The following is a 26,755-nucleotide window of genomic DNA, read 5'->3' on the forward strand; positions in this document are numbered from 1 at the left end:
CTTGAACTAAAGGTAAGACCAGCAATGATCAGAATATTAAACAGCAGTAAGGGAACAAATCCATTTCATAATATCATGGTAATACAAAACTCATGTATCTGGCCAAAGGAAAAAGAGAAATAACTTACACAATTTGCTGTACATGTTCTTAGGAATGTGCAGCTTTAAATTAACTCATAAAATACACAGTAGCTATTTGTATGCCTGTGTATGTGTGTTACTATTACAGTTTTATGGCCAGTAGCATATAGAGCATATTGTTTATAGTTTATTTCCTTAACATATTAATGCATTCAATGAATACATAAATGAAGGCCTCTTAACTTTACAAAAATCAAATGACTCAAGGTTTGCCTTTAATGTCTGTGTAGCTATAAATTCACATGCAGAGTTCAATGTGTTATCATGTAGACTGAAAGACAATATTTGTACAAACCAGCAGAAAGCTGATGTAAGAATTTACTTAACATCAGCTCATAAAGGCCTTGTAAAGGAAGTAAAAACTTAAACAAATAAGTACCAAGACCAAATATATAAAAGATAAGTATGTGCCAATTGTAGTATATTATTTGCTTCTCAATAAGTAAGATGCTCTTTGCCCCCATCTTTATCCTGTGTTGAGAAGAACAGTGACCAAGAGTATCCTAGAAATCCTCTTATCTCTTACTGTTTGATGCCTGCAAATACTTAAACCTTTGGAGATTATTGTCCACTTGTCTCATAGAATCTCTGTGGGAAAGTTTCTCTTTCACCCTGTTCTTAAAAAAACATCAGAATTTTCTTAAATCAAATCCACCCTCAAAAACTGCTACATAATTTATAAAGCCCAGTGCAAAATGAAAATTCAACAGTCATTGTTTGAAAAAATTAAGAATTTCAAGACAGTGACAGTGAAGCATTAAACCACAGGGCCCTTCTAAGCACAACGTCCTCTGCAGCTGGGCAGGTCCCATGCCCATGAAGCTAGCCCTGCCCAGCTAAATCCAGGTTTTCTCACCTGGATCAGTTTTAAGACACAATTTAAAAATTTTCAAATTCTAAATGACCCTGCAATCTGACAATGACTTCTCTCTCGTTTCATGGTTGGAGAATACAGCCCCAATTTGGTGGCCTTGATTATATCTCAGCACGTGCTTTAGTGTGTCCATCACCATCAACCAAACCACAGACAGCCTCTCCCACTGATGTGGGGAAACAGGACAACCCTGGAGAGGTGTGCATAGAACCACCTAAGATGCTAACTTCCTCTACGAATGCCAGGGAACACATCTTGGGCAATATGTAACTTGAAAATGATCATTCCCATTGTTCACATTTTAAAACACTTTCGGTGACCATGTCAAGAGTAGTCCATGCTTTTCTCAGCATTCCTGAAGAACACAAACACGCTCAGGGCACAGGAGCACCGCATCCCTCCCGTAATGGCACCACATCACAATAATGTCATTGCTTACAACCCCGTGCCGCATGTCGGAGTGTATAGCCAAGCTGTTAAATGCACAAATTTGGAAAGACCGCCAGTGATTCAATCTACTTAACTGGACTTAGTCCAGAGAATTTTCCAGCCAACTGGCATGGAGTCTCTAATTTACAGCTGGCAAGCAACCTCCTTAAATGCTTCCAGGTCCTCCATAGAGCTGTTTAATGTCTACCTTTAACACACAAACCACCTGACTTCAGACACAACACTCAGCAGCTCTAACCGCAGGGTGCAGAGTTATAAAATTTACAGCTTCTTAAGTTGGAAAACCACAGACAGGGGCTGGAATCTACCAACCACTCTCTGAAGGAAGGGGATGCAGTTTCTGTTTAGGGCACATAAAATTAAAACAAAGGATATCTTCAATAATCACAGGTAAATGATTCTCTTTCTTTAGTCCCCACTTTTAATTTTTAATGTTAAAACTTTTTAAAATTCCTTCAGTCAGCTTTGTATTTGTTTCATTATTTAAGGCCTCTTTTTTTCTTCTTCTTCAAGAAGTTGTCCTCATTTTACCATAAAGGTTATGGATAAATTTTAAAGACTAGCTTTTTATTTAATGCATGCTAGGAAACTCAATTCCTGTCCTCAATAATGTATTCGATTGCTTTAAAATTAACAATGCCTATTAAGTGCTTATTATGTGCCAGGCAAAGCATTGTACATGCATTATCTCATTTAAAATTGATAATGACATTAAGAAGAAGGCGCTATTAATTCCAATAGTGTAGACTAATAAACCAATACTCAAAGTCACATAGCTAATAAGTCACAGCAGTGGGACTCAAGTCTCTGGTCTTGTTTAACCCTAAAACCTCACATCTTCACTCCCACAACATTCCCTCTCAAGCTTTGAAACACCAAGCCGAGGATTCTAATTTAAAATTCTAAAAACTGTGTTAACCGTTGGAAAGACAACACTGGGCCTCCCTAGCGTGCTGTGACATTTACTTTGTGACAATGGGTTTGAACCTAAGAATTTTATTTCTTGAACATACTGGCATCTAATTTAAGAATATTGATCTCCTCAATCCATTTTCCCCTGGATATATTTATAATCATTGTTTTAACAACTGAAATATAATAGACTTTATTGGTTGGCCTTTTCTTGATAAAGCCCAAATTGCACCTTACACTCCTGTGTCTCATGGAAGGAATGGTTTTGTGGTGTGGATTCATGTTTTTGTAAGCTCATGTGATTTTTGGAAACTTTTGTGATGTTAGAATTCAGTCCGTTTTCTTCGACTTATTTGCTTCAAAGCTGGAAGAACATGACCAGGTATCATCATTGCTATTATGTGTGAGTGATTGAATTTGACAAGAGACAGTAATACAAAGAACCCTGATTGGGGATTTGGAAATGCATCTGTTAGGCAGCTTCAAAGGTGTGGGCTGACACATTGAACCTTGACTACAGTTCTAATTCAACTCATCAACATTCCTCAGAGTGTAGTGGGGAGAAATAAATAGTGTTCTCTAACCCGTCACAAAAGTATTTGCCATGAATTAACTGGAGGCCCCCACTTCAAATAGCAAATGGCAATCTCTAGACAAATGACGTGCCATCGCAAAAGTACCTCTGAATCGTCCTCTCGAGCCTGACTTTTCTATCATCTGTTCTGAATTAATTCTCCATTACTTCTCTGCTTCTTTTGTGTCTTGTGTCTTCACTCAGTCCATGCTACTTGGCTAATCTCCCTTCCCTTACACTGATTGTATCTTGAGGCACTTCCTTACTCATTTCAGCCCCTTTACCTTGGGGAGAATTCAGCAGGCAGGGTCACAAAGGAGCTGGATGACAAGGTAATACTTCGTCAGTGGTGCTCACACTGTCATCTCATTGATCAATGTGCCTGTCCACCTGGTCCCCACCACCCTGTCATCTCCTTTGGCCAAAGAGTGCAGGAAGTTGTTTATTATAGTAATTTTCTTTAGATGTCTCTTCCTGCCTTGAAACTAGGCTGTGGTTAACCTATTTCTCACTTACTGTCATGAGAAAGGCTGCTGTCGTTTTCAGCTTCAGGATTCTCCCTTATTACACTAGGAATGGGCTTTCAAAGAGTTAAACGCCCTCTTCTTCTGCTAAACATAGAGAAAAAAATTCCTAAGGTAAACGAGAGCTTTTCTATTTTTTAAAACTTTTTAAAAAAGGAATGCTGTAAAAACACAGGTGGTCATATTTCAGCCATACAATAGCAACCTGTATTATCATGTCATACTGAATCACTTTGTTTATCAGACAGGGATGAAGTTACTTCATAATGAAACACTCATGATGAATTTCCTCACCTCCACTCCAACTGCATGACAGCTTGATAGAGAATGTGACTCATTCATTGTTGTGTGTGTGTATGTGTGTGAGAGAGATACAGACAAAGAGACAGAGAAAGATTGAAATGGGGGAAAAGGAAGAGGAGAGAAAGGAGGAGCATGAACTAGTAAGATACCTCATCTCTAGTCACTTCTAGAGAATGTGTCATCTCTAAGTGGATACCTTAGCTAATCATGAAAAAAAAAAACTTGTGTACACTTTAATCCTTATTGCCAAGGTCTCCTAAAACTGTGTTTGAAACAGGCCTTTTCCATATTGCTTAAACAAAGGACAAAGTCAGTGACCTTAAATTACCTACACCTAAACCTCAAGATGGAAAAACATTGTTTTCAGGCATACTCAAAAAGCCCAGCGTATGTATGTATCTACTTCAGATGAACTGTCAACAAAGCCTTGTGTAAAGTTTCACTCTGATCTTCAGTTTTCACAATTCAATCACTTGAAAATTTAATTTCTTACAACACACACACTTAATTTAGATATTCAGGGGTGGAGAATTAAAATAGATTTAGTTTTTCTCAGTATTCCCAAACCCAATAAAATAAACATAATGCAGTCACTGATACATAATATCCTAAACTCTATTAAAATAAAAGCTAACTTTTAAATCTTCTGGATGACTAACAAGTACACTAGTTCAGTGAGAGATTCCTTAGTCTTTATGCCGGACTTATGTTGTAGAAAATAAGTTGAAATACATGGAAAGTATTTAGTTTTATATTAACTATATTCACAGTGATCTCAGAAACTATGTGACTGCCAAATCAATATTTATTTTTATGCTAACGTGTGCATGTAGCTGGCTAGTTTTTTTTTTCTGGGAAATACAGAAATATAACACATGCTCAAGAAAATTATCTCCTTTTCTCCAAGTCACTTATATGCATATATGTGTACGTATTTCAAGATCAAAAACTTGATTGATTTAAATAATGCCTAAAAAATTTAAGACCTAAGACAATCATACAAATCCTTGATTACCCTGAGGTATATCCCTTTGACACCAAGGAAATCAATGGGGCCAGCACTGTATAAATTGTCATCCACCTGTTGCACATGTTGAAACCATCTAGAACCAAGGACCCAAGGAGAACGGATGTCTGTAATACAGACTGCATTTTAAAATTGGACTGGCATGTGACTTAGTGATAAAAGTGAAGGTCTGTTTTCTATTTAGCTTAAATTTTTAGCTTCCCAGGAAGACATCCTATAAAGTTTTGACATATAAAAATAACCAGAAGCAGAAGACACTTTTATTTGGCATCAAACCATGCACTTATTTCTTGGGGTTAACTGACAGCAGTCAATTATTTCCAGGATCGCATTATCCTGCCTTGTACTACAAAACACCAAGAAATAAGTGGAATGATTGGCAAACTCAACACCTTGAAAGGGTAAATTGCTATTCATCTAGATTGAGGTAAGTCCACCGTGAACTAACTGGTCAGTGACTTCCTAGGTGTAAGTTATTCACTTCAGGAAAGCAAGTGTTTTAGGAAGCACATTGATTCCTCAAATGCATTTTAGGAGATCAAATTTCATTACTTTAAATGCTATTTGCTGTACTTAACTTTAAACCATGTGGTTGTCAAGGCCAGTCTCAAGAGATGATCAGATACAGTCGTTTTTAAAATGTGTATTACAGAAGACTCGGGATCTTCAGAGTATTTCAGTGCGGAAATGGGGTAAGGACAGGCTGGGTTCTGGTCCCTTCACTCCTGGCTTCAGTGAAAGAAGCTCTCCTTTTATGTTTTGCTTCCATGTAAAATTTTTCAATTTGAAAGAAGATTGCAACAAATGAATTTTATCACTGGATGTTGTTCACTCCATACATTTTCTTAAACATCCCACGATGTTCCAGACACTGTGCCAATTGTGGAAGCTACAAGTATAAATAAGTCTTTGTCTGATAACATAGGGTTTGGGGGTGCTCTAAAAGTACTTCAGGACAGTACTATAGACACAGTGGAAGACATTAGTTCAGTCTGGGGAAATCATTTCTGAAATGAGGAAACTGGGACCCTGATCATTTCAGTGATTTTTCCAAAGTCACATAGTTTGTAGCAGAGCAACCTATATCCCAACTATTTATGCAGATGCTTCTTGTCTAACCCATGTTGCTTCCCAAAAGAATGGAATCCACGTACCAACGCTTGTTTTTTACATTATTTAAAGACTTAAGGCTGTAAAGTTTTGGTGACAAGATTTATGTCTTAACCTTTTTTTCTTTTTTTTTGGAGACAGGGTCTCTGTTGCCCAGGCTGGAGTACAGTGGCACAATCACAGCTTACTGCAGTCTCAGCCTCCTGGGTTCAAGGGATCCTCCCTCCTCAGCCTCTGGAATAGCTGGGACTAGCAGCATGCACCACAACTCCCAGCTGATTTTTGTATTCTCATGGAGACGGGGGTTTTTTCATGTTTCCTAGGCTGGTCTCAAACACCCGTGCTCAAGCAATCCACCTGCCTCAGCCTTCCAAAGTGCTGGAATTTTTGCACCTGGCCTGATTGTGCATCTCCAATATCTAACACAGGGCTGGACACTGAATGTTTTTTAAACCAGACAATGAGAGGAAGTGAACAGAAGAAAATTATTTTGATGGTAATTACCTACATTGATACACATGAAGGCAGATGAAAATGAAATTTAGCTAAGATATGGGGAGAATATGATGTCATACATATGAAAGGAAAAAAAAGAGGAACATTACTCTCACAGTGCCATCCTCACGTGTTTTGGGAAACAGACACTTCTGCTGAATTTTACATCATCATAAGGACTTAGTGAATATACAATAATTTTAGGTGGCCAAAAGAGATGGTGTTTTCATTCACAGATTTATTCTTTCTGTGGATGGAACAGCATTTTTCATTTTAGTAGGTTCCCATAATGACTTTAGCATTTCACAAGATTATAAAATAGATTTAACATTTTTGTATTGGAGTCAATATATGTTCGGCTCCAAAAGTATTCATTTTGGCTCAATTCATAGCTGTTGTATGGAAAGGCCTATGAACTTTATTTAACTTCCTTTAAAGAATACAGCCATGGATCACTTGGATATCAATATACAGTCCACTTTTGGGAAAATATAATTTATTATTATAATTTTATGTTTTTAGAATATCTGTGTTGCATCCATTTTAGAGAGATACAAGCATGTGCTAAAAACTGACCAGCAATTTGATGATGTTCTCTAGAGAACAATAAAGTGTAATTTAAATACCAAAGGCATTAACCTAAATTATTTGAAAAGACATCATAGACAAAATACTAGATTACTGGAGGTTTTTTTTTTTTTGCTTCGAATATATTTGCAACTTTTGAATGAAACCATAACTCCTTTAAAAATACAAGCAAGGCACGTCCAATTAATCATACAAGTTTCCATTTAGATTGCTTTCAGATAGGTCAAATTCCTTGGACATTAAGTTTTTCTTGAATCTATTGGTAGAATGAGTGCATAAAGAAAGATTTTGGAAAACAATAGCCAGGCAAATATGACCTTATTCCACTGTGGTGAAACTACAATTTTGTATTACTGGAGATATTGCTGTAGTTCTTATTCTTTTACGTAGTAGTAAATAATTATTTTTAAAAACATATTATACATCTCCAACTGAACCTGGGGAAGACTTCGTTTTTATGATTTTATTTAGATCTACTCAACATTTGTCCTTACATCTTATTTTTGTTGTTGTTGTCACTCAAGGTGCTGTCCGTATTATTTACAAAGAGATAGATTGATGAACCGGATCAATTTGAGAGAACTCTATCACCAATGGAGGCCAATCTTCCATTCCTCAAAAAAAACTTTTCTTTTTTGTTTTTTTTGAGACGGAGTTTTGTTCTCATCGCCCAGGCTGGAGTGCAATGGCACAGTCTTGGCTCACCGCAACCTCTGCCTCCTGGGTTCAAGAAATTCTCCCTGCCTCAGCCTCCCCAGTACCTAGGATTATAGGCGCCCGCCACCATGCCCAGCTAATTTTTGTATTTTTAATAGAGACAAGGGTTCACCATGTTGGCTGGGCTGGTCTCGAACTCCTGACCTCAGGTAATCTACCCGCCTTGGCCTCCCAAAGTGCTGGGATTGCAGGCGTGAGCCACCGCACCCGGCCGTCTCAAAAAAAACTTCTAACTATCAGGAAAAATCTTACACCTGGTGAAAAATCTTAAAGTTTAGTTTTTGTCAGGGCTAAATCATGTTGATGAATGACATATAGAGCTGTGCATGGATTAAATAAAGTACGAATATGCAGCCAAATATGAAAAAATGCTCATCATCACTGGCCATCAGAGACATGCAAATCAAAACCACAGTAAGATACCATCTCACACCAGTTAGAATGGCGATCATTAAAAAGTCAGGAAACAACAGGTGCTGGGGAGGATGTGGAGAAATAGGAACACTTTTACACTGTTGGTGGGACTGTAAACTAGTTCAACCATTGTGGAAGTCAGTGTGGTGATTCCTCAGGGATCTTGAACTAGAAATACCATTTGACCCAGCAATCCCATTACTGGGTATATACCCAAAGGATTATAAATCATGATGCTATAAAGACACACACACACGTATGTTTATTGCGGCACTATTCACAATAGCAAAGACTCGGAACCAACCCAAATGTCCAAGAATGATGGACTGGATTAAGAAAATGTGGCACATATGCACCATGGAATACTATGCAGCCATAAAAAATGATGAGTTCATGTCCTTTGCAGGGACATGGATGGAGCTGGAAACCATCATTCTCAGCAAACTGTCACAAGGACAAAAAACCAAACACCACATGTTCTCACTCATAAGTGGGAATTGAACAATAAGAATACTTGGACACAGGAAGGGGAACATCACACACCGGGGCCTGTCGTGGGGTGGGGGCAGGGGGGAGGGATAGCATTAGGAGATATACCTAATGTAAATGACGAGTTAATGGGTACAGCACACCAACATGGCACATGTATACATATGTAACAAACCTGTACATTGTGCACATGTGCCCTAGAACTTAAAGTATAATAAAAATAAAATAAATAAATAAATAAATAAATAAATGACTGAAGGCTTAAAAAAAAAAAAGCTTAAATTACAAACAGATTGTGGAAGACTGCTGGAATGGTTCTGTGTTTATGACCAAAACTGGAGAGACGAACAACAGAAAAAATGGTTGCTTGTCATGAAGCGGTAAAAAACGCATTTCTCATCAGGAATGATTTGCACTTTGTTCTGATTGCACACGGCTGAGACTGTCAGATGCATATACCCACTTCCCTATTCAGGTTCACTTTCAGCCACAGAACTTGGTTTGTGTACATATGCTTTGAGGTGGATCGAAGGCCTCTTGGCAAAAATTAATGAAGTCCTGCTCTCTAAAACTGATACCTTCAAGCCGAAAAAGCCCCTCAAAAGAAAAAGAAGTCTGCTGCTCAGATGCTTAGTAGAAAAGAAATAGGTAACACAATGTATCTAAAAAAGGACTTAAAAAATCCAGAAATCTTTAATAAGAGAGTTCAACTCCTGTGCCTTAGGTTTAATTAAAGTATAATATCAGGGGCTGGATTCACTGTTGAGCTCCAAACTATCCTGGACATAGTCTATTCTGATTGGGAAATGCTAGTATCTTCCTCTCAAATAAAAATGCTGAGAGGGCTGGAGGAACATTTCCTAATAACAGCTTCTCTCGAGTAGGTGGTAAGAGATCTTTGAGGGACGTCCACCAAACAGATGGACTGATGGGACTGGGTATCTCCAGTTAGGAAGATGATGGGAGTTAACTCACGATCGAGGCTGCAAACTCAAGTATCTCCTGGGACTAGAGGTTTTCTTAAGAGTTTCAAAAATTCATATGTATAAGTCACCTGATATTAAAGCATTAATCTATTTTCTCCATTTTAATATTATACATGGCTGGGCGTGGTGCACACCAGTAATCCCAGCACTTTGGGAGGCCGAGGCGGGTGGATTACTTGAGGTCAGGAGTTCCAGACCAGCCTGACCAACATGGTGAAACCCCATCTCTACTAAAAAACGTATACAAAATTAGCTGGGCATGGTAGCGCACGCCTGTAATCCCAGCTACTTGGGAGGCTGAGGCAGAAGAATCGCTTGGACCCAGTAGGCGGAGGTTGCAGTGAGCCAAGATTGTGCCATTGCACTCCAGCCTGGGCAACAAGAGCAAAACTCTGTCTCAAAAAAAAAAAAAAAAAGTGTGTGTGTGTGCACGTGCATGTGTGTGTGTGTGTGTACATATATGTACATATATACATACGATTGATAATGTGAGCCTAAGGCTGAACTTGACTTGTGATCACCAGTTTGCTAAATATGGTCTCAGGTTTCATATATATATATAAAATATATGTGATATGCTCAGAAGGCAAAATAATGGCAATAGTAATTAACATTATGGGCTAAGTATTTTGTAGGCACTGAACTTATCTTCAGTTATCCTTATAATGGCCCTGATAAGTAGCTGGTATTGTTTGCCCGTTTTCCAAATATAGACATTAAGTGACACAGAGATTAAGAAACTTGCCCAAGTTATATAGCTAGTTAAGAGTCTGTACTCTCAGCCATTCTGTGTGTAGAACATCTTGGAATTTAAGGTTATGTGTTTTATTTTTAATTGTCTGCTACTGTTCTTCCTTAGTAAATATTTAAGGCTAGTGCTACTTAATCACTACTCTTGGAGACTAATCCTTCATTTTCTACCACCATGGCCTAAAAAAAATATTTCTCTATCATCTACTAATAGTCCTTTGACATTATGGAAAATGCTACACTTTTGAAATCTGAATAATAGACTGCATGGTCTTAAAACTATGAACCTGGCACTTAGTGGGTTTCTCTGATTGCCTCCACAGAGGGTCTCACATGTCATCAAGGGAATAAAGTAGCAAAGCCTATTGTAAACTGAATTTGCATAGCTCTTGCGTATGAGATTCAGACAGATTTTAAATACCTTAAAATCTGGATAGAAACATATAAGATTGGAGCAACAGCAGGAAGAACAGCTAGGATGCCATCCCTGTTGCCATGAATGAGGGCATCTCCACTCACGCCTGTGGGTGTGCAGGTGCAGGGCAAAAATACATGACAAGATGCCAGCGTGATGAGAGATTTGCATCTACATACAAATCCCATGACATCTTTGAAGATCCTGTTTCCAGCACAAGCACACCTCTCCATGACAGGTGCATGCTCCTCTTTCTTGGTGGTGTCAACCAAGGCTCAACATTTCTTCACAAGGCACATTCTGGATATTGCAATTATTTGGCTACTCCCAGGAGGCAGCTTATCAAAGAAAACTTGGATCCAAGTGCCCTGCTCAGTTAACAAATGATATACTACTATACTACTTTAGGTATTTTTAGGAACTGATTTGCATATTCATTCCAAGGCTTTTTTCATGCATTTTAAACACACACTCAACCGCCTACTTGACAACTACTCTTGAATATCTAAGATACATTGCAAATATATGGTGGCTAAAATGGAATTTTTCCCCATCCCTAAACCTGTTTCCAGTCATCCTCAAGACAATGATAGTGGTAAAACCATCCTCCAAATGCTCAGGGAAGAAACCTGAGACTCTCTCACATCTTTCTCCCTCAGAGTTCATTTCTTATACACGTCTAGTAACTTTTCTAGCTTCCAATTCTCTACCATAATACTCTGCAAACAGATCCACTTCCTGCCACCTTCACAGTCACCATCTGTTTCAGCGTCTATTACTCCTTACCCGGAATTCTAGAACCATTTTCCTATTTCCCCAGTTTACTTCTTGCCTCTCCAATCACTTATTTACATAGCAGCCTGGTTGAATTTTTTTTTTTTTTTTTTTTGAGACAGAGTCTCGCTGTGATGCCAGGCTGGAGTGCAGCAGTGCAATCTCGGCTCACTGCCACCTCTGCCTCCTGGGTTCAAGCGCTTCTTCTGCCTCAGCCTGTTGAGTAGCTGGGACTATAGGCATGCGCCACCATACCCAGCTAATTTTTGTATTTTTTAGTAGAGATGAGGTTTCATCATATTGGCCAGGATGGTGTAAACCACCCTCTTCCTTGACATCCTGATGTTGTTATTGGGATGAAATCCAAACTCCTTACCATGGTTTGTATTATGTGTGGGCCACCCCCTGACTATACCCATCTCACACCTCAATACTTTCTTTTCTGACTACGCTATAGCTAGATTCTCCTATTTTTTAGTTCTTCTAAAATATTAAGTTGATTCTCCACATCAGGTTTTATTTATTTATTTGGAGACAGTCTCACTCTGCCACCCAGGCTGGAGTGCAGTGGTGCGATCTCGGCTTATTGCAGCCTCTGCCTCCCAAGCTCAAATGATTCTCTTGCCTCATCCTCCCAAGTAGCTGGGACTACAGGCATGCACCACCACGCCTGGCTAATTTTTGTTTCAGTAGAAACAGGGCTTCACCATGTAGGCCAGTCTAGTCTCACACTCCTGGTCTCAAGCAATCCACCTACCTCAGCATCCCAAAGTGCTGGGATTACAGGGGTGAGCCACCATACCCAGCCCACATGGGGTTTTAAACTGTTGCTTCCTCTGCCTGAATTTCCTCTACTCTTTACCCGGTTGGGTCTTCTCATCCTTCAAGTTTCACCTCACATGGTAATTCTCCGATACTTCCTCACCAACTCTCTAATTCAAAAAGTCTAGTTTTTTTTCCTCATACTTTATTTTCACTCAAAGAACCTACCACAATCTATACATCTGCCTTCATTTATATATTCATTTGTGTAGTGCTGTACTGTACCCTCCAACTCTCTAAGTTTCATTATAGCAGGAGGATTTTCTTTTCTGTTTATCCACTACTATATACCCAGTTTACTGTCAATGTGAAACTCAAGAGCAGCTCAGTGCATGTGACACAGAGGAACGCAGTGATTTCTTTTGTTAGAGATGGAGTCTCACTCACTCTTTTGCCCAGGCTAGAGTGCAGTGATGCAATCTCGGCTCACTGCAACCTGTGCCTCCCAGGTTCAAGTGATTCTCCTGCCTCAGCCTCTCGACTAGCTGGGATTACAGGCATGCACCACCACACCCAGCTAATTTTTGTATTTTTAGTAGAGATGGGGTTCCGCCATGTTGGCCCAGCTGGTCTCGAACTCCTGGCCTCAAGTGATCCACCTGCCTCGGGTGATTTCTTAATGTGTGGACATGTTCACTATTCTGCTTTCTGAAGTTCTAGCAAATCTAAGAATCCATGAGGGAAATTTCAAGATGTCATCTAATTTCACCTACCATAACTCAACACACAGAACACAAACTCCCACACAGTGGGTAAGAGAAATTCATTTCTATTGCTTTCCCCATGAACCAGTGTGAGCTGCAGAAGGTCATTACCAATATCATGGTAGCACGGTATTTGTTCAAAGAATTATCCAGGCTCACTCTGCATGGAACTGAGAAAGATGATAAATTGAGTGCTTCAGTTTAGACAGAAGAAGTAGCTACCTCTGAAAAATTGCCTTATTCATCACTAATCTGACCAAAATACCCTGAGATGATTGAGGACACAGCATGCTGTCAGCCCAGAAAACAAGCACTATGTCGCTATCCTCAGCACCAAGAACACAGTAAGTGCCAATAGTCTTATGTGAATTAACATATATAAGATAGAGGAAAATAACTTATTTTAAGTAAAAATCATCAGACAAGTTTATGAACACAATCTTCCTAATAGTCAGTTTTCAGATCAACCCTCTAGTTACCACAGATCTATGTCAGTGTTGGTCAAAATACATGGGTATGTTCTCAGTGTTTCATGCATTCAAATCTGGATGACAGATGTCTCCAAAGAGCAAACTATCTATTTCCCACCTCTAGTAGGCTTTGTACCTCCCACAGAGGCAACCATTTCGCAATGAGAAAAACCATATAATGACAAGTAGCTGAGCCTTGCCAGTATTGGTGATATATTAAGATAATGGTGTGGGCAAGTGAGCCAGCAAGACTTATGTTCAAACCTCAGTCCTACCACTTACATGTAACACAGTCTGTTTAAGGCTCGGTTTTCTCATCTGTACAATGGGGATTAAGTAACAATACCTACCTTCCTAAGGTGGTTGTGGGCATTCAGGAAATGAATGCATGAAACTGATCACAGAATGCCTGAACCTACTCTATTACAGTCATGATAACAATGATAATAATAATAACAGTTACATTGATCCTGTGTTTATTTGAGAAGAGAACAGTAATCTGAGTGTTACATAGATCTCATACTCTTGGGTGGAAAAGACTTTGACTCCAGTTCAGCTCTGTTTTTTCCCTAGCTGTATGAGATAGGCAAGTCTTTTAATCTTTTTTCACACTTGATTCCTTATTTTTCTGGTTAGTGAAGTCCATTTTCTACCTTAGTTTCACAGGTAACAAACTGAAACTTAACATGACTCCTAAGAGTAGCTGGATATGCAAGTGCTCAGTATCATTTCTATACAAACTGAAGCAAATCGCTTGCCTGTAACAGCCAACAGTCAGCCCCATTTTACAAATGGAGAAAAAGCACTCAGAGACATCATGAAGACTAAAGAAAATGTTTCTATGATAACAGCCTTGCAGAGTCATATCCAGATACGTTGGTTCTTTTAATTATCATTTTTATTACCTTTTTTCCCTTTTCTTACCTATGGGGAAGCTACAAACTACAAAATCATGGTAGTTTAGTATGATGAAACTCTGCTGACACCCAGGCAAGCATTTTCTCTACTATTAATCCCTTCTCCTAGGCCAGTTGACCTATGTTATGAATAGCTACAATGGAGCATCCAAATGGCAGACACAGACAAACCAGCATAATATAAAAAGTATTCTTGCTACATTCTTTGGCGTTCTTGAAACCCAAGCATATTGGTGAAAGGTTGACCTCTAAACATGAAAACCAACCCATTCTCTTGGAGGCCATTTGGGTTCCTGTCCTCTTCCCCCAAATGGAATCACTGTCTTCTCCCCTTTACACTTTGAAATTTAGCCTATTAGGAAACACCTTTTGTTGTTGTTGTTGTTTTGAAACAGTCTTGCTCTGTTGCCCAGGCTGGAGTGCAGTGGCGCATGTTGGCTCACCGCAACTTCCGCCTCCTAGGTTCAAGCAATTCTCCCGCCTCAGCCCCCACTAATAGCTGGGATTACAGGCGCGTGCCACCACACCTGGCTAATTTTTGTATTTTTAATAGAGATGGGTTTTCACCACGTTGGCTAGGCTGGTCTCCAACTCCTGACCTCAGCTGATCCGCCCACCTCAGCCTCCCAAAGTGCTGGGATTACAGGCATGAGCCACCGTGCCCGGCCAGGAAACACCTTTGAACTAGAAGGATTGGAGTTCTGGCTCAAATTGCAGTCATCGATATAAATGTAGCAAGAAGCACTGAGAACTGAATACACAGAAGGGGCTTACTTCAAAGACCAGCGTCTCATTTGTGGGCCCTGGCGCGTACAGACGTTCCGGGCGGTTGAAAGAGCGCTGGTATTCAAACGTGGTCCCAGCGAAGGGGAACTCCCCGGGCCAGTCGATGCTCCAGCCCCCGGTGAGGTAATACTTTTGACTGAGGCTTCGAACTGCGAGGTAACTGGAGGAAACCTGCAGCTCCTGGACTTCGATGCTTCGGGCGCCAGCTGGAATGATGACCACCGGATAATATTCTAAATGGAAAGAAGAGAACATGTCTGAATTCCACCCCGTGCACTGCAGAAAAGGGACTAGAAATGGCCCGACATGTAGTGTTCAGTTTTATAGAGTGAGGTTTTTGAATCATTATCTAAATTCATTCTTACTCTATGAAGTAAACATGATCAATGATTTCATTGTCCAAATAGTAAGAACACTAGAGAAAATGTATGTGGCTTCTCAAAGCCTTCCAACTATGTTTTCTGTGGACAAGAAATACACTCTTCTCCTTCCCAGACCAAAAAAGGCCACAAAATTCAAGAAGACTTTTAAAAAATCTAAGACCAAAGTGGGCAGATCACCCAAGGTCAGGAGTTTGAGACCAGCCTGGCCAGTGTGGTGAAACCCTATCTTTACTAAAAATACAAAAATTAGCTGGACATGGTGGCAGGTGCCTGTAATCCCAGCTACTCAAGAGGGTGAGGTAGGAGAATTGCTTGAACCTGGGATGTGGAGGTTGCAGTGAGCTGAGATCACACTACTGCACTCCAGCCTGGGTGACAGAGCAAGACTCTGTCTCAAAAAAAAAAATCTGTCTGGAAGAAACTTAGAACCATGTATCTTCAGTGACGAAATTCAGAAAACAGGGATCAAAAGTTTAATTTCACTCAACATATTTAGATAACTGCTTCAAGTATTCATTTAGTGCTGTGAGTAGAGATCACATAAGTTTCACAATGTTTCTTTGCTTAACAAATGCACTTGGACATACATGGGGCCTGGTCGGCATACTAAAAATGCAAAGCAGAAAGGCATTTATTTAGCATGTTTCTACGAGGTAATGTATCGACGAAATTCCTCACAACTATCTCCCTTACTCTTGCACAAGTGAAAAATGCCACCATCACTAGTGTGTCCAGTGAACTAGTAAAAGGCTCAACCACATTTGGCATGACTCAAACTTGTTTGGTAGCAAAAGTTGTATCTCATTAACAATAACAAACAGCAGCATCTCTCACCATTTGCTTTATGCTGGTTGAGGTACAGGCCTTTATAAAACTTGCAAGTTGAATTATCACCTTTGCAAACACCACATGCATCTGAAACTGCTTTAGAGCCTAGTTCATGATCACATCCCACTAGCTGTGACAAAAACAAAAAACGTGAGAAAATAAAAGATCAGAGAAGCCAGAGGCTGGGAATAATTAAGAGGTATATGGTTCTCTGTATTTACAGAACATTAGGGAAGCAGTACAGCTTATGGTTAAAAATCACAGCCTCAATTGGACTCACTTGGGGTTCAAATCCCTCCCCTGACATTATTAGATGACTGGGCAAGTTGTATAACTCATCTAAGGCTTAGACTCTTCATCAATGAAACTGGAATAAAAAGTCACTATTGCTACTAATACCAGCTGAGATTATTCAGGCCAGCTGTGTAACTCAAATATGAAAATGCTGGACAATACACATGCATGCATGTGTACAAACACACACCCTTAAAAGATCAAAGGGCTCAAACTAAAATTAAAATGGAAGAGAAAATGAGCACTCAAAGTGAAAGGAAAAATAACTGGGGAAAAATAGTATTTCAAAATACATTTGTGAGATTCTAATCATATAGTAAAGGTACTTAGTACACATGCAATGAAAGTTTATTATTTACATTCTTATTTCATTCTTACAACTCCTATGCAAAGCAGGATATAGCATCATCTCCATTCTATATATGTGCAAGTAGAGTAAAAAATAAACTAAAATAATTGGACAAGGCTCATGCAACAAGTAAATGAGGAATGTAGATATGGTGCTCGGCCAGACGTGATGGCTCACGCCTATAATCCCAGCACTTTGGGAGGCTGAAGCGGGCAGATCACCTGAAGTCAGGAGTTCAAGACCAGTCTGGCCAACATGGTGAAATCCCGTCTCTACTAAAAATACAAAATTAACCAGGTGTGGTGGCATGCACCTGTAATCCCAGCTACTCAGGAGGCTGAGGCAGGAGAATCACTTGAACCCAGGAGGCAGAGGTTACAGTGAGCTGAGATCGCACCACTGCACTCCAGCCTGGGCGACAGAGTGAAATTTCATCTCAAAAAAAAAAAAAAAAGATATGGTGCTCGAATCCAGTGAAACACTTTGCCCTTTCCCTCTATGCCACCTGCTCTTCTCCAGACACACAATCTCTCACACCACTGTTCACCGTACACACGATATGATGAAACACAAGCATGCTCATACATTCCAAAGCAGAAACGTTCTCTTACTTCACAAACCCCGTCAATACAAACATCATTTTTGTTTGGGGAGCAGGGAGTTCCATCTTTCACTTTGCCGGACATTGCAAAAAAAAATTCAAAGTTCTCAGCCTTGCAGTACAGTTTGCATCGATCTTCCTCTAGAAACAAAGAGATCAAGATAGGAAATGGTCAAGAGGAAACTAAGGAAAAATGATACGATTGCCAAAAGAATGAATTAAATTTACTTAGCTATCATGATGAAAATGGAAAATGTGTGTGTTTGCACATATAAGCCCATATGATGTGGCTTTCGAAGCATGAGTCCCATGTAACAATCCATATAAAACTAATTTAAGAGTAATACGTAACAATTTTATTTTTCTCATCCTTAGGGATAGTCACCATACACATGATCGATGGGTTACTTTCCAGCCTCCCTGGATAGTAAACCTTTCAGGTTTCAAAGGCCTGATGGTCAGCCACTGACAATACAGAAATGAAGTAGTGTGGCTGTGTTCTAATAAAATCTGATGAAACAAATACACACCAGATTTGGCCAGCAGCCCATAGTTTGATGACCCTGATTTAGAGCATGGATTACTTTAGATATTTACTCAGTCTATTAAGAGAAAAGGTTTCAGGCACCAGGGAGAAAAGGCATATGGTTAGTCATGTTTGTAAAACATATAGAGAAAAAAAACCATGTCATAAAAATGAAGAGAAAGCAAATAAACTCGTCCTGAAGGCTACAAAAAGGTAACTTCTCTTGGCCCTTAAGTCCCTGAGACGTTTCTGATATCAAAGGCAAAAATTAAAGAAAATTATATTTATAGAGCTCTTGTTATCAGAAAGGAGTTCCTATGCCAATTTCTCAAATAGAAAGAGCTCTTCTTGGCCAGGAATTCCAGATAACGTTTCTCACAAGAGACCTTCTGTGGGCGATATTGAGCGATATCCCTAACAACAGTTTTACAAACGTGTAAACAGTTTGCAAATAGTTGTGCTTCATAAAACCTCTCAATAAAAGACAAACTAAAAACTCAAACGTGAAAGGAGTTAAATTATCACAGTCCAAATATGCAGATGTGTGGGTGGGTTAAAAGGTTCTCTCCCATCTATAATTTTTTTTAATAGCAGCTTTATTTAATGCCTAATTTTTGCACATGAGATTAGGGAGTTGGATGACATGTATGCCCTTTCTTTTCTCTATCATTTCCAGGAATTAACAAGTTTTAGAAAGTTCTTTTTTTTTAAAGCACAGATTCCTCGGTGAGTTTATGAGTCCATTAAAAACACAGAGGAAAGAAGGGAAAAAACCTCACTCCTGTAGCACAGAGATTGTCCACATTTATGAAAAAGTCTTCCCTTGTTCTTCTAAATTGCAGGAATGTCACAAGACGTTCAAGTCATGGTCAGTCTCCCCTGATATAAGTATCAAAAGGAGACAAGGAGAGACTAGAAAGCCTTAACGTTTCTGTCTCCCTCCACTGAGAGGTAAGATCCTAAGGCAGGGAGTCTATGTTTGATTCAGTGCATTCTCCTATGTATCTAGCAAAGTGTCTCCTACACAAAAAGAGCTCAGTAAACATCTGTTGCATGCATGAATGAAATTGCATGCTCCCTACTCAGTGGAAACTGCAATAAAATTAGTGAAAGAACTTTGAAACCAGCAAGCATTTTCTAAATTGCAAAATTTATTTGTTTAACTTTCTCCTTATATCTTCAACACAGAATTTCTTTAAGGGTGATAACAGGACTGATTTCATAAATACTATGTTTGAATGAAAGATGTAATGTGATAAAGGCCAAGGAATATCCACGAAGCCAAACCAAAAGCAAAGAACAGAAGAGGAAGTAAAAGCAGGGACAACAGAGTCATGGAGAAAGAACCACAGGTAGGAAGCATGGGACCTCAAGAGTATACAACCAACAGAAAGGAAATCTTCCAAGTTTGGAATAAGAAGCAACTGCAGCATCCGCTGGGACCTGCTGTGCAGCAAGCTTCCTACGAAATCACTCAGCTCCTGGTAGAATGCCTCTAGTGATGGGGACCTTGTTACTTACAGAGGGAGTATATTTTCATTTTGGACAGTTAATATTTATTTACTTATTCATTCATTTCAAAAGTTATAACCATTACATAAATATATACCAAGTGCTGTTCTTGGATGCTGGAGATATAAGCAAGCTCAAGATAGACAAAGGCTTAGTCCTTGTGGAACCTAAATTCTTGTGGGGAGGAAGATAACAAATAAATGACTATATAATACATCCATGCACTGAGAAGAGCTATGAAGAATAAAACGGGGTAAAGGGTTCAGAAAACAACATGAAGGAAGAATATGTTGACAGGCTGTTAAGGAAGGTCTCTCTGAGGAGACAATATCGCTAGAATGTTCTCAGCCCTTGAATTAATTCTGTTATCTAAAGCAATTTGAAATAAATCGAACATCCTTCCTATTCAACAGCTCTTTGAAGTTTTGAATGTAACTCGTTTCTCATGTACAGTAAACCTCTATAGGTCCCTCATTACTTCCTCCTAAGACACAGCTTTGGAATTGTCATGTCTGTCTCTACCTATACTTCCTGGACAAACAGTCATACCCAGAACCACATCAGTGCTCCTGAAATGGCTAGGCTGATACTGAGCAAAGCTGCACAATCCTCTCTTTCGATTTGGAGGCTCTACTTGTTATAGTGATGCCTGTAATTATATTAGCTTCCTTTATGATCACTGATTAATATAGGTTCATGTTGAGCTTTTGCACAGAACAGCCCATGAATTGTCATTAAACTTAGTCTCTTTCCATTCTACACATGGGCAGTTGGGATTCACATATAATCCTGTTTGAAGACAGCATAACAGTTTTGATAAATCTAATGGATGGAAGTAATGAAACAACTAGGATGATGACAGCTTATTCTACATAGGTAAGAGCAACTACATTAAACTCTTCTGCTGTAACTAATGTTTTATTATTCAGTCAAAATAAAGACATATTAATTTAAAAAGTAAAATATAAGCCATAACTTTAAGTATAGTAAGTACCCAGAACCTAGTATAATTTTTATTTATGATTCTGTGTGTGTGTCTGCGTGCATGCACACACTCTACACACAGGCCTTCCCATGCTTGTAATCAACTGACATGTCAGTTACTGTGTATGGTGCCTCTATGGGGTATATATGGTTTCATGAGTTTTTGGTCTGGACAGTTCATACCAATTTCAATCAAGATCCCTGGGAGACATAACTGCCAAAATGTCAAAGGTAAGTTGAGAAACATGAGTTCATTCCAAACATATGAAACCTTGGGTTTACAGATGTGGGAGACAAGAGGTATCTTATAGGGGGGAAAAAAAACAGTGGAAAAATAAACAAAACCCATGGAATGAAACACTGAGCCAGGATGGGTCTGGGGAGTGAAAGGTAAACATTCAAACTCTTTGATACAAGCAGCAATTTCTTCTGTATTGGTCAATCACATTATTATCCACATAGAGACTTATTTGAATGTCATAGAGACCAAATTACCTTCCACTTTTGTATAGGGTTTCCACTGGTAGAACCATCCACGGAAAGGTTTGCTGTTATATTCTGCACACTGTTGAGCCCGAAAATCCAAGCTATTTTCATTGCAAGGGTTAATGTTGCACAGCTGATAAATACGGCTAGAACCTGGACAGAATTTGCCACCATACTGAGGCCTGAAAATGAAATTAATGAACTTTAATGTTAGTAATCAAAGGGCTCATTATTAGTCACATGCAATAATATGAAGAGAGGCAATTAAGATGAGCATTGCCACAGTGTATGCAAAGGCACACAGTCTATTACAGGAATGGAAGTACATAGCATACAACTTAACACCTTCCTTCTTGAATCTAGGCTAGACATAACTAATCAATCAGGGGATTTTTTTCTAGTTCTTTTCATTACCACTGTTCACTCATTAAAATTGGCATGCTAAATCAAATTTATTTGCCATCACCAATCCAATATTTACATTCTGTTCATTTCCTTAAACACTGATGAAAGAAGTTTTACTTTTCATTTTATTATTATTTTTGAGGTAGGGTCTCACACTGTTGCCCAGTCTGGAATGCAGTGGCGTGATCTTGGCTCACTGCTGCCTCCACCTCTCTGGCTCAGGTTAGCCTCCTACCTCAGCCTCCCAAGTAGCTGGGACTGGAGGCATGCACCACTACATCTGGCTAATTTTTGTACTTTTTGTTGAGATGTGGTTTCGCCATGTTGCCCAGGCCAGTCTCAAACTCCTTGGTTCAAGTGATCCACCCCTATCAGGCTCCCAAAGTGTGGGGATTACAGGTGTGAACCAATGCACCCAGCCTGAAAGGATATTGTTTTGTTTTTAAATTTTTAAAATTTTTTAAAACTTTTATTTTAGGTTCAGGGGTACATGTAAAGGTTTGTTATACAGTTAAATTGTGTCTCGCAGGGGTTTGGTATACAGACTGTTTCATCGCCCAGGTAATAAGCATAATATCTGATATGTAGTTTTTCAATCCTCTTCCTCCTCCAACCCTCCACTCTCAATCTTTGGGTTCATATGTACTCAATGTTTAGCTCCCACTTATAAGGAAGAATATGTGACATTTGGTTTTCTGTTCCCGCCTTAGTTGGCTTACAAGAATGACCTCCAGCTCTATCCATCTGACAGCAAAGGACATGATCTCATTCTTTTGTTTTAGCTGCATAGTATTCCATGGTGTATATGTACCACATTTCTTTATCCAGTCTACTGTTGATGGGCATTCAGGTTGATCCCATGCCTTTGCTATCACGACTAGTGCTACAATGAACATATATGTGCATGTGTCTTTATGGTAGAACAATTTTTTAATTTTTGATTTTTTTATTTCAATAGGTTGTTTGGTTACATAAAAAAGTTCTTTAGTAGTCATTTCTGAGATTTTAGTACACCCCTCACCCGATCAGTGTACCCTGTACCCAATGTGTAGTCTTTTATCCCTTGCCACCCCCTACCCTTTCCCTTGAGTTCCCAGAGTCCAATGTATCATTCTTATGCCTTTGCGTCCTCATAGCTTAGCTCCCACAGATGAGTGAGAACATACAATGTTTGGTTTTCCATTCCTGAGTTTATGGCAGCACAATTTGCAATTGCAAAAATATGGAACCAGCCCAAATGCCCATCAATCAACGAGTAAAGAAAATGTGGTGTATATAGACCATGGACTACTACCCAGCCGTAAAAAAGTAATGAAATAATGACATTCACAGCAACCTGGATAAAACTGGAGACCGTTATTCTAACTGAAGGGATATTCTTGACCCTCATCATATTAGCCCCTGTGTTAAGGAAATCTGTAAACACACCTAAATGTTCTTTTACTGTATATGTGTGCTCGTGTGCTACATGCACATACCCTATCTCTTGGCATCAAAAGCTGTTCAGACATGGACCCAAGCTACCTCTCCAGCTTTCTCCCATTTCCTAATACTCTCAGTATCTTCCCACACTTTGCCATGTACCTGCTATTACATAGAACGTCAGCACATTGGGGAGAAGGAACAGAAAGCACCATTTGCTGCTCTCCCCAATCCAGCTGTCAGTCATTGAGATATTTTGAGTATAATATGACTGTTGTGTGTTTCTTCTGATTGATTCTGAAACCAGAGGGAAAACATTCTCTTGTTTTCATCAGCATAGTCACTTTTCAGCTTTGCAGGTGGCCTACTCCTTTCCTGCCAAGCACAATGGGAAATGGATTTCCAGAGTAGACAATTCCATTAGAACATAAATAATTATGATGTAAAGGCAAGCTCTTTAAGATCTTGGTAGGCAGATTCTAATCTGCAAAAACCAGAAAGCAAAACAAAGGAAAAAAGAGCACCACCACATTGAAAATTACGCATAACATCGTACCCAGCTTACTCCGTGCACAAAGATATGGCTTCTTGTCACTCCTCCCATTTTGAGGTTGTCTCTGAAGGCCAAAACTCAACTATGGATCATCTTGTATAACATGAAAGGCGGCTCCAGGTTAATAAATTTATGTGATTAAAATTCCTTGTCTCTTTAGGAGGCACAAGCACGCTCTAAAACAGCCCTGGAATTGCTTCAGCATAATTAATTTATCCCATCCTCCTATAACTGTAGGCTAAAATGGATTCAACAGAAACGGGAAATGTCACGCTGCCAGAATGAGATTTTTATGCTATTTTAAAACACTCTGGAGCAACTACTTAAACATGCTGCAGCCATTGTGATAAATCAAATCCCTGAAGACTTCTTAAATGATTATCTGAAAAGCACTTAGAAAAATCTTAAAGTGCTATATCATAGCCTCAATATTCCGGTCATCTTTACAAGGCATATTTAAAACTTATTTCTCAGTTTAAGACTTTCTGTGATTTAACGAATAAACCTCATTTGGGCTCTATGTAGTTAATGAAGTGAAAGAGGACTGCAAGGTGTTACTTTATCGACTTATAGAACTTGTAACGCGGAAAAGACCACCAAATTCATACAGCCATTGTCCTCCTTTCATAGATGAAGTGAGAACCAGCTGACAAGAGCTTATAAAACTTGTTGAAAGAGGGTCACACAGCTAGAAAGAAACAGAGACGAGCTCAAGCTCAGGCCTGTGGACTCAGTCCAGGATTTTTTTCGTACTTAACTATGCCTGCATTTAACTGAGTTCTTAGGCCATGGGGCCGGGCATGGAAAGAAAGAATAGACAGTAAGGTGCAATGTTCAGGGAGGTGGCCTTTTACAATGAGGGAGATTCTTTTTTTTTTTTTAATTTTGAGACGGAGTCTTGCTCTATCACCCAGGCTGGAGTGAACTGGCACAATCATGGCTCACTGCAGCCTCAAATTCCTGAACTCAAGTAATCCTCCTGCCTCAGCCTCCTGAGTAGTTAGGACTACAGGCATGTGCCACCATGCCTGGCAAATTTTTAAAATTTTTATAGAGATGAGGGGCTGTGTTGCCCAGGCTGGTCTCAAACTCCTGGCCTCAAGCAATACTTCTGCCTTGGCCTTCCCAAGTGCTGGAATTACAAGCATGATCCATCAAACCTGGCCAGACCCTGATTTAAATACAGTATTCTCTGCCTCCTCCCAGCTTAAATTTAGGTGATCTTATTTAACCTCCTCATTTGCAAAATAGGAACAGTTGTGACAATTAACTGATCCAACCTTTGTAAAGAATGTAGGGCAGTATCTAGGGCAGAGTCAGAATAAATAAATTATAACTATTTTTAAATGCCTTATGCTTTTGTATTGAGTACCCACCCTGTGCTGAGTATTATGTGATCTGATTTTTATATACTAATACATTTCATTTTTAATTATGGGATATGGTCAAAGTGATCAAAAGTAATTGCTAGCAAGCATTTGGCCATTTCCATAAAAATATAGGCAATATTTTTCTGCAGCTTTGAACATAAATGTTAGCCTAACAGACAATTCTATCATGATATGTCTTGGTGTAAGAAATTCTTTAATATTAAAAGGAAATATAGAAACAGAAAACAAAAACCTAGGCACATGATTTTGTCCTTTATATTAGACAACTATAAAGAGCATACCATCATTTGCTTCTGCATCATTTATCAAGTCCTGACTACAAATAGTTACAATGGTGTTGCTTGGAAGAGTATTAGAATCACTTGGAGAGCTCTGTTAAACTATATACATATACAGATTCCTGAGGACCTCCACCTACTTTCTCAATAAGAATATGAGATATGGAAGATTCAGAAATCAGTATTTTTAAAAACACACCTGGTGATTCTGATAACCAGCTGAGCCGTGATATTACTGGTGGGAAAATACACCACCAATTAGATTCAATTATTCTTCTGGGGCCATGATTTTCCTCCTAACTCCATGAGCTAAGTTGTGTTAGAGTTAGCAGACAATTCTTTCTCAAATAGACTCAGGTTTTAGAAAAGTTCTAGAACACCTTAGCATATCACTAAGAATTTTCTTGGAGAGTTTATAGGAATTTCACTAGGATCCCTTACGGGGTGATAGTTTAACAAACAAGGAACCAGAAAAAAATGAAAAATGTCAAAGGATTAAGACTATGGGAACTTATCTGACTCTGCCATTACCAGCATGGGGACTTGAGCAAGAGCTGCTACCGTGAATGGGGCCCTCTGCCTTCCCTGGTTACTCATCTGTGAAATAATTGGATTAGGCAGCAGGTTTCAACTCATGTGTCACTTCTAACCTGATTGAGAACAAATGCCTAAAGAAGGACATTGGGAAGGTCCCTGAGGCATAGGAGGGCTCAATGAAAAACAGGGCTTCCATCAGTTAAAACTATTTACCACTTACATGGGACAAAGGATGTCCCTGTGTGCCTGGCATTGGCCATTCCAGAGCCAGATAGCCGTCAACAAAAAAAAATTGGTAAATCTATGAATCAGCCAAGAATCATTCATTTTTTAAGAAATAAAGTCTGTTCTGGGAAAAACACCTTTATATGAAACAGAAACCTCACACTGCTTCTCGGATGAGACAATGAAAATGGCTACACTGAGTGATGTGAATAGAACCAAATGCTTAAACTGAAGCAAGAAAGAAATCCGTAACTTGAAATAGGGAGAAAAAACAGCATTACTGCAACAGAGTGAAATAAGAACAGAGACAGAACAATTAATTCAGTTGTCTTGGGAGAGCCTATCATCTACTTGTTTTATTTTTGGCTTCATGCAGAGTTAAAGTAAACAGTATCCTGATTTATTTTTCATCTTGTTTTAAATGATAAAACTGCACTGAATGAAAATACTTTAGTGATTATTCTATTAGGCATCTCTAAATTACAATATGTTGTTTCCATGAACAATGCCCTATTATAATGAGAGCTCTCAATCCTACAGATACCAGAGAGGTTTTAATTTAAATCTCAGGGGCATCATTCATGCACTTTACCAGCAGAGCTATTGAATTAGGTAATCTGTGTCTTTCTTGGGAAAACATCGAGATTGTAAAATGTTGAAATGTATGAAAACCAGATCCATGAACTATACTTCACAAATGTAAAGTAATATGATGATTTTAACAACTCAACTTAAGACA

General features: G+C 39.1%; 1 protein-coding gene across 2 annotated transcripts in view; it reads right to left on the reverse strand.

Annotated features, from left to right (window-relative positions):
- ADAMTS18 (ADAM metallopeptidase with thrombospondin type 1 motif 18) overlaps positions 1–26,755 on the reverse strand; it is a 152,370-nt gene that overhangs the window by 22,517 nt on the left and 103,098 nt on the right. For both annotated transcript variants that reach the window (XM_019011598.4, XM_019011599.4), the window contains 4 exons: positions 21,215–21,387; positions 17,708–17,838; positions 16,460–16,583; positions 15,231–15,475 (listed from right to left, as the gene is read on the reverse strand). In XM_019011598.4, coding sequence (XP_018867143.4) covers positions 15,231–15,475; positions 16,460–16,583; positions 17,708–17,838; positions 21,215–21,387 — 673 coding nt within the window. The remainder of the gene's footprint in view (positions 1–15,230; positions 15,476–16,459; positions 16,584–17,707; positions 17,839–21,214; positions 21,388–26,755) is intronic.

The sequence above is a fragment of the Gorilla gorilla genome, chromosome 18 (genome assembly GCF_029281585.2).
Source record: "Gorilla gorilla gorilla isolate KB3781 chromosome 18, NHGRI_mGorGor1-v2.1_pri, whole genome shotgun sequence".
In the NCBI taxonomy this organism is placed as follows: domain Eukaryota; kingdom Metazoa; phylum Chordata; class Mammalia; order Primates; family Hominidae; genus Gorilla; species Gorilla gorilla.